Below are 16,438 nucleotides of genomic sequence, written 5' to 3'. Positions count from 1 at the left end.
CACCGTGACTTTGTTGTTAAGGCCCCACATCGAGGCAGTGTTGCCAGCCAAACTATTTATGATACCCAACACTTTGTCAATATGGGCTCCTCCAATATAAATTCTACGTTGCTGGCGAGAAGGAAGGAAAGGTGTTTGGAAAATGTCTACCATTTCACGGTAAAATAATTTCTTTTTTTCCTCGCAAGGAAATGGAAGGCAAAGCTCGTTCCGGACAGGCCTATATAGAGCAATTTATTTAATTAGTTTGCTCGGACCATAAAGATCGGCCATCGCGCACCCCGGCGATTGCAAATAATAGTGGCGTAATTTATCGCTGCAAATTGATACCTGTCCTGCCGTTGATATTTTTTCGCGCCATAAAAATTATCTAAGTTGGCTTGTTTGCAAAGGTGTAAAATACTTTCTTCTTCTAGTCCTGAAAAATATTCCGATTTCATAGTGAAATTAATTCACTGCTGCCTACCTTTTGGCAAATAACTGAGCGAATAAAAAAAGTTCAATTTTAGTATTGGTTTCAACAACTGATGGCAACGATCAATTCCAATCGTCATTGGATTTGGTATCGTTCGAATATTGCTATTACCAAGTTTAAGTTACATAAAACTGCAAAATAATAGGCCAATATTTTTTCCAACCAACATCAATCAAACCCCTCCCATATCCGGACTAGCGTCCCCTTCCTCGGTCATCCTCCAGGGGGGAGGGCCCATAAAAAGACGACCAAATACAAACTGAGCTAAATTGACGCTATCATATAGAGGTAGTCGTCCATCCGTAGTGTCCAAAGTCCACCCCGAAACTAAGGCGTGCCCTTAATCGATAAGCCATCATCTCTTACACTCAGTTCCACAAAGAATTAGGGAGAAATGATGTATTTTTATCGGTAATTTAATGCTGACGTATCAACTCTTTGACGATCGACCTGGGTGATGAATAGAGCGAATGCGTAAGATGATTTTCGAACGATTCCACTTTGTTTACACCAGGCCTGCCCAACGTCCGGCCCGTGAAGCCATTTCATCCGGCCCGCGACGACTTTTCAAAATAGTTCTATGACCGGCCCCCAACGCTGATCATGAAATATTAAATAAAAAAATTGAGTGTCAAATAGTGCTTCAAATGAGTGATAGAAAAGCCATCAATTGATTATCTCTGCACCAAAAACATCCGAGAGTATAGCGGCATTCATTATTATTCAATAGCTTGCGAGATCTCTTCTTGTGTCTCGTGATTCCCAGCGATGACAATCTCTCTCTATCACTCCTCCCCTTTTCCTCGATTATGCGCTCTCACCACTGAGTCTCACAATCTCTCCGAAAACTGCAATGAGAGAACGCGAGATGGCGATCAGGAGCCGACCACGCATGACGTCCCGTTAAACTGCGTTTGTGAAATTGGTTTTGTGGCGGCTTTTGTGGTCAAACACTGTTGCGGTAGCATGATCGTGGAAGCGGGAATGAGAGAGAAAAGGAAAATGTCAATCGCGAGCATGGTTACCAGGTCTGGACAGAAAAAAATCAGGCAAAAAATCTGGCAAAAATCTGGCACGCCACTTTTCTCAAAGTAATAAGCAATTTTGTGTTCAAAAACAGTGTATTTGCACTTTTTGTACATTATAGATTCACAAAATAAACAAAATACATCAATAAAACAATGTGTGGAAGAAATAGAAAATATTTTTTTCAAATTGGCACTCAAAAAATCTGGCAATGCCAGATTTATCTGGCAACCTGGCACCCCTGATCGCGAGTGTGTTAACACGAAAACGTGTTCGGCTATGTTTGACGCTGAGAGCTTCGATAAGGAGAGAAGAGCAGTAGTATTTGAGGCATGAATATTCAAGCGGGATAATGGAGCACTTCCATTCGAGCAGTTTTTGCTTTTTTCTACAATGTATTTCTTATGAAACGAACTGTCAAAAACTGCTCGAATGCGGGTACTCCATTGTAGTTGCTGAGAGGTGGTATTTTGAAATTTCAACAACCCTGGTGTATAAATAAATAAATAAACCTGAGATCATTTTTTTTGCGATAAAATGTTGTGAATTCAACTATTATTTTGATTTGGCTTTGTAATTTTGAAATGTTTTTTTCTTTCGAATGCAATTTTTTTATGTTTTAATTTTATCCATGTCATTTCTTTATTGAAAGTTTCAGAATCAATTATTAAACTAAAAAATGGCACAAGATAACGAATTACCCATTTCGTAAAAATGTAAAATGAAACAAAAACATGTTTCGCTGTCTAAAATATAACAATTTTTACCATGTTTACTGCAAATTGAAGCTTTTCTTTTTTGAGGAACTTGATTAAAATTGATTTTTTCAATAAGTGAGTAAGCAAAACAAAGTATTTTTTCAGTAAAACTTTGCAGTGATAAAGTTTTGTTTGAAATAGCTTACAGAAAGCAATTCAGTCATACTGAAAATAAAGATTGCTGCAAAAAATTCTAGAATTTTTAAAAAGTCCAACATAAGTAAAGAAATCAGCGAGCAAAAATATATTTTTTCATAAACAATTACACAAACAATTTTAAACAAAAAAATAAACAAAAAAATAATATTTTTGAAGTTTATCTATGTTTATCTTTCTAAAATCAAAGTAATGAACTAACACTAGTTTATTTATTTATAGGACACATAAAAAATTTAAAAAAGCTCTTGACTTGAAAGAACCTTATATTTAAAAAAAATGCTTTCATTTCCAACTTTTATCAAACTTTTGTACTGGCCCGCCACAGGTTCAGAAAAATCAGATCTGGCCCGCAGGGCCAAAAGGTTGGGCATCCCTGGTTTACACCTACAAAGTAGGAAACTGTTCAAGCACAAGCATGACTTTTTCTGACTGGTAAATAAGCTGTTTATTATCAGTTGTTTGTGTTTCACTTTGGCAAGTTTCTGATTTAAATTGTGAAAAAACTTTAAATTGGTTCCACTTTGACAGTTCAAAATTCAGGCCCTTTTGCGAAGCACCCAGGTATGACCCTCAAACTACTCTGAAGTGATTTAGAATTTGTAAATCCAAGATGGTGGCCAAAATGGCGATGATGAAAATTTTAAATTGAATAATTGTTTTTTTTTTTTTTAATTTCACAGGCAATCAACTATTCAAATTTGATTAAAATGGGGTCGCAGAACTCTAGTTTGATGTTTAGAGTTAAAAATGAAAAAAAGGGAAATATTTTTTTTGTTCGTGATTTGATTATCCGAAGTCCCATACAAACCTTTGTATAATCGAAACTTCGGATAATCGAGACTCCGGATGATCGAGTCTGAACTTTATCAGAAAAAGAAGTGTTTTTCTATAATTTACAGCCTTAATGATGATGGTTGGGAAATTTGGTGCCAAAAGGACTTTTATGTAAAATGGGACGCCCAATTTGATGGCGTACTCAGATTTTCGAACAAAACGTATTTTTTATTGAAATAATCACAAAAATGTTTTTTTTAACAATACAATTCATCTAACTTAACTGTGAAAAACTTTGTACATTAAATTTCCCATAAAATTACATGTGCAAACATTTTCTACAGTTAAGTTACGAATAATGGCAATGTCTTTGCTCTAATCACCTTACTGAGGAAAGGCTGTATAATCACTCGAAAAATGAACTTCTTAATACGAGCTCCTAGACCTTCACGTAAACATATCTACTCAGAATCAAAAACTGAACAAATGCCTGTGTTTGTGTTTGGATGTGGATCAGTGCACCGACAAATTCTCACTCGATCATCTCAGCACTGTCTGAACCGCTTTTGAACGTTTTGGTCTCAATAGATCCATCTTGGGGTCCCATAAGTCCCTATTGAAAATTATGAATTTTAGTAAAGTACTTCAAAAGTTATGCTAAAAAACTATTTAGGGGAAAGTCCAGATGATCGTAAAAAATCATTTTTTAAAAATGTAAAAAAGGGTCTTTGTAAGAAAACCCGTCATGATATACATTTTTAGAAAGTTATTTAAAAAACCTTTCCAACGAAAACATACGAAGATTGGATAACCCTATCTAAAGTTATTTGCACTTAAGTGTTATTTATAAATTTTCTGGAGATCAAATCACAGATATTTCGATAAATGCAATATCCGGATCTATAATGCGGTCCATCGTTTCTTGGATAATTAAAAGGCCTTTCGAATGATATTGTAAGATTAAAATCTGCTAACACTATCATTTGTAGATCGAACATTTTTATTTAGCAAAAACAATACTATGTTATTGTGCGGAAGGCATCAACCACCCTACGGTGGATAAGGTAACGTTTTTGATCTATATTTGATTTTTTTTATGAAGAATACTTTTTTTTCAGAATTCATGCGTGAAAACTTTAAAATAGCTTAACGGTACACATCAAGCAGAGCTTTTGCACCAAGATGTTTGTTACAGATATTTTAGTATCTCCAAAACTACGGGAACTATCGATAGGATTTTTGATTAATCCTCTAAAGTACTGTTTACAAATCATTTTACAACAAAGTTTGGTTATTTTTACAATTAGATTGTACTTTTTCACGAATCGGGTGAATCTAACATTTCAGGAATATTTTAGGGTTTTTTTTGTCTTCTAGAAAGTTGTTGGGCTTGTCAATCCAAACAACTTTGCCGAAGACATAAAATTTTATCTCGCAAATTGTATACAACCTCTCCGAAAATTGTCCTGCTCCAAGTGGATCATCAACAATTCCGGTCTTCACAACGTGAATCCTTTTTAAGACATCTCAAATCTTTTGATGAGCTTTTCAACGAAACTGAGTGTAGAACCGCGCGCACCACACACACACACAACTAATTTGATCGCCGGCCGTGGCTGCGATGACATAAAACAGACCTCCTCCCGGGGCCAATCCATCGGCCATCGGAAGGCAACTTTTCCGGGGGCCGCCATAATTGGCTACACCTTATCCTGCTGGGCTCGGCGAACGACTATGACGACGACGGCGTCCTCTATCCTGCCGTATAGTTTGTCTTCCTTCGAACGACTTTTCTCTAATTTAATTAATACACTTGGTAAACCTTGCGAGGGGTGGGAGGGGGTGGTCCACCTCCTGCAGCTAGTAAATCATGGTGATAAGAAATGGGCGACCAATTCTTCGACTTTCATTTAGCTAATCACTGGGGCGGCGATTCTTGAGTCGTTGGAAGAAACTTTCTTTTTTCTTTCTATAATAACAAAACCAAACCAAGAAACTAACTCTTCCACTTTTTCCTTCCAAAATTACAGGGCAATGCCGGTCTCGAGTACATCATGAAGCTAGGCTACACGCTAGTCATTGTGACGGTCATGATCATGATCTGGGCCTCGCTGTCCGGTGCCCGAGAAATCGACGTTTCTCAGCATCCTCCGTGCGCTTTCAACGCCCTCTGCACATGCTCCAAAAGTGCCCCCGATCTGGGCGTGGTCGAGTGCAGACGGGTACACTTTCCGGCCATTCCCAAGGTCATCAATAACTCAAAGCTGTTCATGCTCCGGATGGACGACACCGGGCTGAGGGAGGTCGATCCGTACTTCTTCCAGGCGACGGGGCTGTACAAACTGGACATTTCCAACAATCCGGTCACGGAGATTCCGGATGAGGCGTTCTACGGGCTGGAACGATCGCTTTGGGAACTGGTCCTCGAGAACAACCAGCTGATCGAGATTCCGTCGCGAGCGATCCAGAACCTCAAGAAACTTCGGATGCTCGACCTGCGAGGCAACGACATAACCCGCATCGAGGTTGGAGCGTTCCGTGGCCTTGACAAGTCCCTCCAATCGCTGATCCTCGCAGACAACTCAATCACCCAACTCTTGCCCGGATCCGTGACCGGCCTCCCCAATCTTGACAGCATCGACCTCAGCGGAAACAATCTCGTCGAAGTGGACCCGTCCGCGTTCAAAGACGGCCTCGGCAAACTCTCCAAGGTCTTCCTCGCCAACAACCTCCTGAAAAACATCCCCTATTCTGCGCTCCAACCACTACGCCTCCTCCGCGTCCTCGATCTCTCCCACAACCTCATCCGGAACTTTACCCCCGACGATGACGAAAACGGCAAGGTCAGCTACAAGCTCACGCTGGACGTGCTCCAGCTGCAGTACAACGCGATCGAAACCATCCCGTCGGTCTCGTTCGGATACTTCGACACCATCAACTCGACCTTCCTGGACGGCAACCCGATCAACCACATCGAGGACAACGCCTTCCGGCAGGCCAAGATCCGCGAGCTGTACATCCGGCACTGCGGGCTCGACTTTATCTCGCCGGAAGCGTTCGGCGGGCTGGAAAGCTCGCTGCAGATTCTGGACCTCTCGGGGAACAACTTGACGCACCTGGCGGACAATCTGTTCAAAGGATTTGACTATCTGCGGTGAGTTTTATGAAACCCTTTTAAAAACCACCATCCTAAAAAAAATATTACCCAACAGATTCCTCAACCTGAAGGACAACATCATCAAACAGCTCGACCAGCGCCAGGCGTCCCCCTTCGCCGGCCTGAACCTGTTCAAGCTGGACACCACCGGCCATCAAAATCAACCTTTCACCCTGCGCGAACTGTCCACCATGAAGAACCTTCGCTCGCTGACCACATCCCACCTGCCCTCGCTGGCCCTCGGTCCGGAAGACTTTGCCGGCTTCAGTCCGGAGCTGGAGGAGCTAAAAATGACCCGAGCCGGGCTGAAATCGCTCAAAAATCGTGCCTTCACAAACATCCGCGGCTTGAAGCGACTAGATTTGAGCGAGAACCGCATCGATAGCATCGAAGCGAACGCATTTACAGAAATTGGTCACTCGCTGGTGTCACTGCGGATGTCCCACGGGCTGGGCGCCCAAATCCTGTCCATTCCGCACGAATCGTTCCGGCACCTGACGGCGCTGGAAGCGCTGGATCTGTCCAACAATAAGCTCAAAACGCTCACCGACAGCAGCTTTCACTTTATGAAGAACCTGGTCAGTGTGGAGCTGCACGACAACCAGATCGACTCGCTGGCCAAGGGCACCTTCCAGTCGGACATTCACACCAACCTGGCGGTCATCTCGCTTCGGTACAACGCACTCAAGCTGGTTCAGTCGCACTCGTTCGTGGATCTGGAGGAGCTGAACGCGATCTACCTGGACGACAACAAGCTGGAGTCGATCGAGAAGCGGGCCTTTATGAATCTGGACAACCTGAAGATGCTGAATCTGAGGGGGAACCGGCTGGGTAGGATTGCGGTGGAAGCGTTCCAGGTGAGTTGCGCTTGTTTCTATTCATTCTCCTGCTCTTTAAATACAAAATCTTGAGCCTGGTTTGGGGTCCCATAAGCAGGGTTGTTACGGAAAAGTCGAGAAAAAATCCGCGCCAGATCCGCGCCGACCCCAAAACCCAATCCGCGCGAAATCCGTGCCATATAAAAAAAATCGCGACAAACATATGAGAGAGTAACATAATGAATGAAATTTTAAACGAAAAAAGAATAATACAGAAGGCATTTGGATCAGTACCGTTGATCAGTTGTGGATTCATATCCCACCTGTATCAAATGGAACTTTTTTTGCCATTTCTGAAACAATATTAGCATTTTTTGCAACACTTCAAATATCGTTGCTTTAAAAACAAATTTAGGAAAAACTTTTAAATTCAAAAATTTAAAAAATTTAAAACCATAAAATAAATCACCAAATTATAAAATCTAGGAATTTAGTACTTGATAATTCTCGCCAAAACTTTACGCTGGAAAATCGAAACACGAAATTACTATTATTTTCTTCTCTAAATTTCTCTAAACTAAAATATGACTCCAAAAATGATTCGAACTAAAAAACTGGCAAAAAAAAATAATTGAAAAATTAAATAATTAAATTATTTAATAATTTAAAAATTTAAAAATTTAAAAATTTAAAAATTTAAAAATTTAAAAATTTAAAAATTTAAAAATTTAAAAATTTAAAAATTTAAAAATTTAAAAATTTAAAAATTTAAAATTTAAAAATTAAAAATTTAAAATTTAAAATTTAAAATTTAAAATTTAAAATTTAAAAATTAAAATTTAAAATTTAAAATTTAAAATTTAAAAATTTAAAATTTAAAATTTAAAATTTAAAAATTTAAAATTTAAAATTTAAAAATTTAAAAATTTAAAAATTTAAAATTTAAAATTTAAAATTTAAAATTTAAAATTTAAAAATTAAAAATTTAAACATTTAAAATTTAAAATTTAAAAATTTAAAAATTTAAAAATGTAAAAATTTAAAAATTTAAAAATTTAAAAATTTAAAAATTTAAAAATTTAAAAATGTAAAAATTTAAAAATTTAATAATTTAATAATTTAAAGTGGATTTCGTCATGTTGTGATAATTGGGAGTAGAATCAATTCTACCTGAATCAGAGTGGCAACCGAATTTTTATTTTTTTCAATGAACCAAAAATTTAAAATTTAAATTTTTATATTGAAAAACATAGAAAATCTAAAAGTTTCACAGCTTCAAATTTTTAAAATTCTGTAATTTTTCGAATTTTGTTATTTTGATTTTAATAAAATTGGTATTTATTTGAATTGGTAAGCAGATGTTTTAAAAATAATGAGTTATAATGTTATGTAAAATTTATATAACAGATCTCAATGCATTAAAAAAATCGCTCCTTGAAGATTATTTTAAAGTTTCGTATTAAGAAAAAACATCAATAATTTTTAGAAGAAATTTTCTTCATTAACAACTTCTTAGAAATTGATGTTTTCGCACTCAACGAAAAAGATTGAATTAATTTATTTCCTAATAATATTTTCCTTTGTAATTAGAAAGAGTTCTCAATTATTTAGTTTATCAAAATTGCTATCCGCGCGAAATCCGCGCCTGAGCAAAATTAGGCAACAAATCCGCGCCAGATCCGCGCGATACGCGCCATCCGCGCGATCCGCGCCGTCCGTAACAACCCTGCATAAGTCTATATTTGATGTAGGAATTGGAAATGGCCAAAACCGTCTTTAGTGTAGAATAACAACGTAGAAGGACCGGAATCCGGATGAATCGAAACGCGTTGTTTACTTTAGCGTGGATTTATTCTAACTGACAAGAAATCGTGTGTTCTGTGAAAACTTTTCTCTCCTCTGTTGTTCAGCGCATCAGCAACGTCTGCCGCCAACACTCCTCCTCGCTGATTGCTGAACTTCCAGTTCTAGGACTGGTCTTTCGGTTGAGAGTCTGCCCCTTGTCAGCTGTGGTACTGCTCCTTGTCGGCCAAGGTTTCACTGGACAGCTTGTAGTAGACGGCATCCAACGAAAACTGGCTTAGTTTTGCTTTTTCAAGACCGAATCGCTGTGCGATGTCCCGAATGAACGCGCGCTGGCTGATCGAGTAGTAGCCATTCGCGTTCTTGCAGACTTTGATCCCGAGGAACAACTGACTTCGCCCATCGACGAAATTTCGAATTACTTCTTGAGTTCCTCCTCTAGCTTGACGATGTAGATCCAGCGGTCAACTGAGACTGGATCCTCTCCTCCCGGTAGAACTGTGCTAGCTTCTTGTTGACGAACTTTCCGGCCCGGTCAGAGCGAATGATGGATGGCTTCCGTCCCGAACGTAGTTCTTGGTACACTTCTTGGCTTCTGCCTTGTCCTTTAGCAGAAACAGCTTCGCGAATCGACTGTAGTCGTCGACGATGCACATAAAGTACCTGTCGTGATCGGGGACTTTCTTTTATAATAAAAACACAGATATTTTGCAATTAACAAACAACACGTCTTATTCCACAGAAATTAACCACAAAACTGATATATAATAAATACTCATTTAATAATTTATTACATATTCATTACATTTTATTACATCCACGAATCATTTCTACAAAACTGATAAAATACATAACACTGACCTACAAAAAATGTCAAAAATGACGACTTCCGAGACTTCTAGAACAAAATACTGATTCATTGTAGTTTGTATGAAAAGGTAAACATTCTTTAATACAAACACGGACTTCAAAATCAAATATCTAGACTTAAACGCATAACAGAGATATTAAATTGGCCGTTGCTTGTAACTAACTAACTTTTACCAGAATGTCAACTGTACCGTTGGTTGCTTAGTGTAATTATGGCCAACGGTTTACTATGATTGTTTCAGTATGGTACACTCGTATTTGTTTATAAGAACCTTATCTTTTTCTTTTAACACTATAGACGAAGCCTGTAATCCAACCGCGGTCCGAAATGTTGGCGGCGTAAAAATTTAAATCGACGCGTTTACTGTACTGTTTCTAAAACCCGAACCTCCCTCCTTGCGTGATGAAAGAATCCTAGAAATATCGGACGCTTTGATTTAATTTCAGTATCCATCGATTTATCGTTCCATGTTGCCACCATTACCAGTGATCTTCGGTAAAACTGCCCTCGCGAAGCCAGATCGGTTTTAAACAGCTCTCTACCTGGTGTTTTGTAAAATTGAGACGCTAACGAATTTTATTTTGTCTTGATTTCTGTTTTTCGAATCGGCCAGAACTTGCTGGAATCGTCAGATCAGCTTTTCTCTAATCTTGCCGAGAGGTTCTCATAGCAGCAGTAACGCTTTTGCCTCCTTAGAGTTTTACCATTTGATGAACATGGTGAATTAAATGTTATTTAAAATCAATTACTAGTTCAATATTATTTAATAACTTTGAATTAAAACTACATTTTTAAAAGCCATTTTAAGCCCGATACATAATAAACAAAGATCTTCAAAAAATGGTTAGTTACAATATTTCTAAGATTTTGTTTGGTGGACTAAAGGACAACTCCCCCGACAATAAAAACTCAATAATAAAATATGTTTTTTTCATTGCAATATATTTTACTTTTTTTTAATTACATTTAATTGTCCCCCCCTCTCCCCGTCACTCACTTTCCCCTGTTCTTACCCTGCGCCCGTCTGCTCTTCCCGAGCCGCTTGTTGGCGCCACCACCCGCTCCGCCTTTACCTCCCGGTCCCTTTCGCTTTTTGTTGCCATCGTTCATGAACGATTCCTTGGTGTTCCGCTTCGATCCCTTCTTCCTTCCGCCAAAGCCAAACTTGGCATCGCGGGCCTTCCTCTTGCCACTCAGCTGCTTCTTGCCACCGCCCTTCGCTCCGGCCTTCCTCTTGCCACCCGGTTTGCCCTCTTCGTTCTCGTCGTCCAAAAAGTCCAGGTTGGACAGCTTGCCCTTGCGGAACTTCTTAATGTCGTTCAACGTCTTGCGGCGCTCCTCGTCGCGTTTTTCCTGCGTTTGCCGTTGGATCAGCTTGCCGATGCGGCGCTGTTCACGCAGATGCCGGGCTCGTTCCGATTTGGCCATTCCCTCCTGCTTGGCGACCAGAACCTTCCGGATGCGCTGCATGTGCTCGTCCGTCTTGGCCATCTCGGCAAAGTAGTCGTCCGGTCGCTTCGTCACGATGCCCAAATCGTGGAACCGCCGGATGCCCTCGACGCAGGCGGCCTGCGCTTGCCGGTGGAACAGAATCTCCCGCTTGAAGTCGTTCAGCACCGGATCCGCCTCCGGCGCCACGTACGGTATCTTCTTGTTGCCCTTGAACTGGTTCTCGCGCTTTTGCTCGTGCTTCTCGATCTGAATGGCCAGCTCCGGCGTCAGTGGGGCCAAATCGTTAACCAGGTCCATCCGCTCAACCCACGGCGCTTTCAAAATCATCGATTCCAGCGCGGCCTTCAACTTGGCCGTATTGTTGACCGGCTCCTGCCGGTCCTTGGCGATCACATTCAAACCCGGCTTCAGCAGCCCTTTTGCCAAGGCCTCCCGGAGCTAAAACGAAGAAAAAACAAAAATCAAAATCCGGATTGTTTACCTAAAATTGCTCCTCCCAACAAAATCCAACTCACCTCATCGTCCTCGTCGTACGAAACGTAGCTCGAGTCGGAGTCTTCACTCCGGGCGTCGAAATCAGTCATTTTCAACACCAAAACGTAACAAAAACTTCTTAAAAATCAAAAAAATTACTATCCGAGGAGAAAAGCATGTGGTCGTTCAGCTCGCGATGGTTGCTCGGCACGTTTTGTTTTCAAATGCGGTTTGGCTGCCTGGCGAAGGGAGAGAGAGAGAGAGAACTGTCATAACAAAAGTGCGCATGACGCACAGCGCTATCGACTGTTGTAGGGTTTCGTGACACGGTGGGGCAAATGGCGAACAAAATGGAATAAATAAATAATTAAAACTTTTGAAAATGAGTCCCGCCATGTGTCAAGGGTATTAAAAAACACCCAAAAAGCAAAAACTGAAAATATGGTTTTTTGGACCTTTTTTAAAAAGAAAAACTCCTGAAATTTAATTCACAGCAAATTTTGGATTGCCATTTCAGTAAAATAATTAACCGAATGCGATTCAGTAATTATCACTTATGCTGAAATTCGGTAATGAACAAAAACATTGCTGAAAAATCAGTAACTGCATATCTGTCAAACTGAAAAATCGTGATAGTTTGGACTTGAAAAACTATTTTTCTTTTTAAAATAAAGCCGTGGCCTAAGAATTTCGTTTTTAATTTTTCTTTTGCTATTTTTTATCAACAGAACCTTCCCGAGTTGGAAAAACTGGATTTGGCGTACAACCAGCTGCCCACCTTCGACTTTGATTACTTTGATCAGGTAAGCAAACACCACGTGCGCCCAGTGATGTCAACCATCGCGACGCTCATTTTTGGTTCGCGGCCCATTTTTTGTTTGTTACGGAATTTGACAAAGTTGTGTATGAAGGACTTGTAGAACACACCAAATCGTACAACTTTGCTGAGCATAGTGTTAATTTTTGATGAATATAAAAAAAGTTACAACCAAAAATTCGTTAGGCAAACAAAAGCATCGCGAACCATTGTTCCTGAGGTCTGAAATCTTCTTGTAACTTTTTGCGTAAGAATTTTACAGCTACAGTTTACAGTTCTGAAGAAATGTTGCTGTTAATGAGTTCTACAAATGCTTCAAACACCATTTTGTCGAATTCCGTAATTGAAAAGCACCACACACGAAAAATGTGTCGCGAACCAAAAATGAGCGCCGCGATGGTTGACATCCCTGCGTGCGCCACAAACCCAATTGCGTAATAACCACAACCACAATCACCACATTCCAGGTCGGTTCGCTAACCTCGCTAGAAGTCGACGTCAGCCATAACCAGATTAAATCGCTGGGCGAACCTCCCGTCCGACCGGACGCCAACGAGTCGTCCCCGATGTCGCTCCATGCCAACGGAAACGGGCGTGACCACGTGATTTCGCACACCAACATTAAATCGTTGGACCTGTCAGCGAATAACATAACCAAGATCGTTGGCGGGTACTTTAAGCCGGTGGAACTTTCGCTGATGAAGCTGGCGCTGGCGGGAAATCGGTTGACGAACATCAGCCGGGAAGTGTTTGGAAATATGCCCCACTTGCAGTGGTTGGACTTGGAGAAAAATGCGATTAGTGAGGTTGATTTCGATAGCTTCAAGTTGACGAGGAAGTTGCAGGTACTGAAGCTGTCGAATAACCTCATTTCGGATATTCCGACGGAGTTGTTCCGGAATGTGAAGGGACTGCGCGTGCTGGAAATGGCGCACAACAATTTGAAGTACCTTCCGGACAGTTTGATCGTGGAGGAGGGATTGGAGCGGTTGGATCTGTCTCATAATCAGTTTACCAAGATTCCTGTCACCTCGCTGTCCAATTTGGCCGCGTTGGCGCTGTGCGAGCTGGATTTGAGCCACAATCACATCGGAGCGATCCACAGCATCGATTTGTCGAACAAGTTTAGGGTAAGTTGTAGATTGAGTTCTAGATGATCCCAGAAATTTGCAACGAAATTATCAATTATGGCCAGGCCTACCCCGTAGGGTTTACTGCAGACATAATTCGTTGAAACTAGTTTTGTTTCAGTAAAATTAACAAAATTTCTTTTTTCAGTCCCTCTCAGTGCTCGACCTATCTCACAATCGCCTGGTACGTTTAGAAGACGCCGCATTCGCCACACTCCCGCGCCTATCGTTACTGGATCTGTCCCACAACGACGAGCTGGAAGTCATGGGTAAAGCCTTCATCGGACTGGAAAACAGCCTAATTGAACTTCGCCTGGCCAACGTTTCGCTCAGCACTGTTCCAGAACTCTCGAATCCGTCGCTTCGTGTGCTCAAGATTTCGCACAACGATCTTCCGTCAATTCCACCGGAGCTAGCCGCCAACATGTCCTCGCTGCGCGAGCTGGACCTCTCCGAGAACGATTTGACCCATGTGCCGCTCATCACGCACTCGTTGCCGAACTTGAAGTATGACTATTTTTAGTTTGGGTTATGTTTAAATTGAACTCGTTTTCAAATGCAGGTCTCTTTCACTGTCTGGAAACCCGATCTCGACGATGACAAACACGAGTCTGCTCGGCGCCGCCGATACCCTGGAGCACCTGGATATAGCAAATATCAACCTGAACGGAATTGAGGTAGTAGTGCCGCTTAGCGCACTTCCGGTCGTTAACAATCTCTTCCTTTTCAGAACGGCATCCTGAACAAACTGCATTTCCTGCGGACGCTGCGTATCTCGACGTATCCGAACGTGCAACACTTCAACATTCCGAAGATCTTGGAAAACGCCGACAACCTGCGGGAACTGTGGATCGAAGCGCCGAAGCCACCGTCGCAGGAACGATCTGACAATGCCTCAAAGACTCCGAAACCCGTTTCTGTTCCGTCCAGCGATCTGCGCCGTGAAATGGAAGGAATGCTACCCCGCAAGCTCAAAAGCCTAACCTTCGGTGGTTCCGGCTTCAACCGGCTGGCAGATAACGTCCTCAAGGGACTGCAGTCGTCCAGCGTGCAGGTTTCGTTCCACAACACCTCGCTCGCAAACTTCCCCAGCAACTTTTTCAAAAACATCGGCAAAACCGTGCGGAACATCTCGCTGGATCTGGAGTACAACAACCAGCTGCTCAAGTCGGTACCCAATCCGAACTCGGCCCACTATCTGCACCTGCCGGAGCACGTGTTTTTGACGGATCTGAAGATTTCCGGAAACTCGCTGGCTTGCGATTGTGAAATTGGGTAAGTTTTACGATTCGTATCGAATTCGTGTTTTAGAATTCGAATTGAACCGACTGGGTTAGTGTTCAGATTGCCATGAACGCGATGAACATAATGGCGTCCAAAATATTTATTTTCCTTCCATTTCAGCTGGGTCGAGTTCTGGCAGCGAAAGCGACGCCAGTACATGTGCCCCGCCCAGCCGTGGGTTGAGAACGGCAGCTTCAACAGCTACTTCAAGCAGCACGCGTCCGCGCTGCTGTCCCACGCCAACACCGAAGACTGCGAGGACTCGGCGGACAACCTGCGCGAGACGAGCTGCGCGAACAAGCGGGACGAGAACCTGCTGGACGTGCTGAAGCGGGACCTCGAGTGCGGTTGGGGTAGTGCCGCACCCCGGCTCGGTGTCGTGCCGGCGATCGCGTTCGTGTCTGTCTTCGTGGTGCTTCTGATCTGACTTATCCGGTACCTGTTCCGAATGTACAGCGAGTTCTACGACTACCTCGAGCAGCTGTACAGCGATCGGGGCGTGGCGAATGGGGTGGCAGCGGCTACCACATATGTGGACGATACGTGTAATTTCGGCAGCGAGTTTGACGAGATCGAGCTGGATGAGCTGTGAGATGGTGGATGATTTTTTTGTTTGCTTGCGATTTTCAGTTTTTGACGCCTGTGTTTGTTTTATCTGCGTGTTTGTCTTTTATTTTGCATTGATTGTTGAGCTTTAACTTAAGACTACATAAATTGTTCAGTTTGTTTAGGGTTATGACTTTGTTAAGGATATTTTCGAACGAGCTGTTTCAACATTTTTTGTGAATTCATTGTGCCAAACCAAACGTTTTTAGAAATAAATGACCGATAAAAAGATTTGTGTTGTGATGTGTGTCGATGACTTCCTATATTATTTTTAACAGAGTGGATTCGCTTATTCGAATTATGCTAAAACCGGATTATCAGTAAATAATAAGAACTACTTACTTTTACTCGGTGCAAAAATAGTTATTTATTTTACTCCACTAAACACGTGTATCCATTCGTGAGCTCTGCACTCATCTACCACATGTCCTGCACAAGGTGACTCACCACATCTCCTTCATTTTATAGAACGATAGCTTACAACGTGAAATCTCTAAATCCTTCCGGAAGACCCGAATATCTACGCACCGGCATGTCTTCTAGCGGTCTTGAATCAGCTAGACCTGGTGCAGCAAAAGTCTCCTCTTCGGTCTGGCTGTCAGGGATGACGACCCTTTTCCGATGCGATGCATTGCGAAGGTAGGTCTTGTTGGTTTCCTTATCAGTGATGGTGATACGGAATCCTTGCTTGTTGATAACGGTGTACTCCTTGGTTCCAAAGTTCGGTGTGAGTTTGTTTCCTCGCAAGAGGTTCCGCATCAGCACGGTGTCCCCAACTGCTATCTCCGACGGTTTGTTTGGCCTTGCATTTAGCGTCCTCCATCTCTTTCCCTC

The 16,438-nt window shown here is 41.7% G+C and overlaps 2 protein-coding genes across 3 annotated transcripts in view; one reads left to right on the top strand and one right to left on the bottom strand.

The window, feature by feature from the left end:
- LOC6045948 (chaoptin) overlaps positions 1-15,835 on the top strand; it is a 202,420-nt gene extending 186,585 nt beyond the window's left edge. Inside the window, exons 2-9 of one of the 2 annotated variants that reach the window (XM_038249729.1) lie at positions 5,223-6,346; positions 6,405-7,206; positions 12,496-12,570; positions 13,052-13,714; positions 13,863-14,221; positions 14,277-14,394; positions 14,445-14,989; positions 15,119-15,835. In XM_038249729.1, coding sequence (XP_038105657.1) covers positions 5,223-6,346; positions 6,405-7,206; positions 12,496-12,570; positions 13,052-13,714; positions 13,863-14,221; positions 14,277-14,394; positions 14,445-14,989; positions 15,119-15,425 — 3,993 coding nt within the window. In that variant the 3' untranslated portion in view covers positions 15,426-15,835. The remainder of the gene's footprint in view (positions 1-5,222; positions 6,347-6,404; positions 7,207-12,495; positions 12,571-13,051; positions 13,715-13,862; positions 14,222-14,276; positions 14,395-14,444; positions 14,990-15,118) is intronic. The other variant, XM_038249730.1, reaches the window with a different exon arrangement.
- Positions 10,767-11,999, bottom strand: LOC6045954 (probable rRNA-processing protein EBP2 homolog). The gene is made up of 2 exons (XM_001863193.2): positions 11,809-11,999; positions 10,767-11,731 (listed from the first exon to the last, which is right to left on the bottom strand). Exons 1-2 carry the CDS (start codon positions 11,875-11,877, stop codon positions 10,835-10,837), a joined length of 966 nt encoding a protein of 321 aa, XP_001863228.1. The 5' UTR covers positions 11,878-11,999; the 3' UTR covers positions 10,767-10,834.
- Positions 15,836-16,438: the final 603 nt, after the last annotated feature.

This window comes from Culex quinquefasciatus, chromosome 1 (assembly GCF_015732765.1).
Source record: "Culex quinquefasciatus strain JHB chromosome 1, VPISU_Cqui_1.0_pri_paternal, whole genome shotgun sequence".
Taxonomy (NCBI): domain Eukaryota; kingdom Metazoa; phylum Arthropoda; class Insecta; order Diptera; family Culicidae; genus Culex; species Culex quinquefasciatus.
Note: the sequence above shows the minus strand (reverse complement) of the source record. Positions and strands in the feature narration are given on the sequence as shown.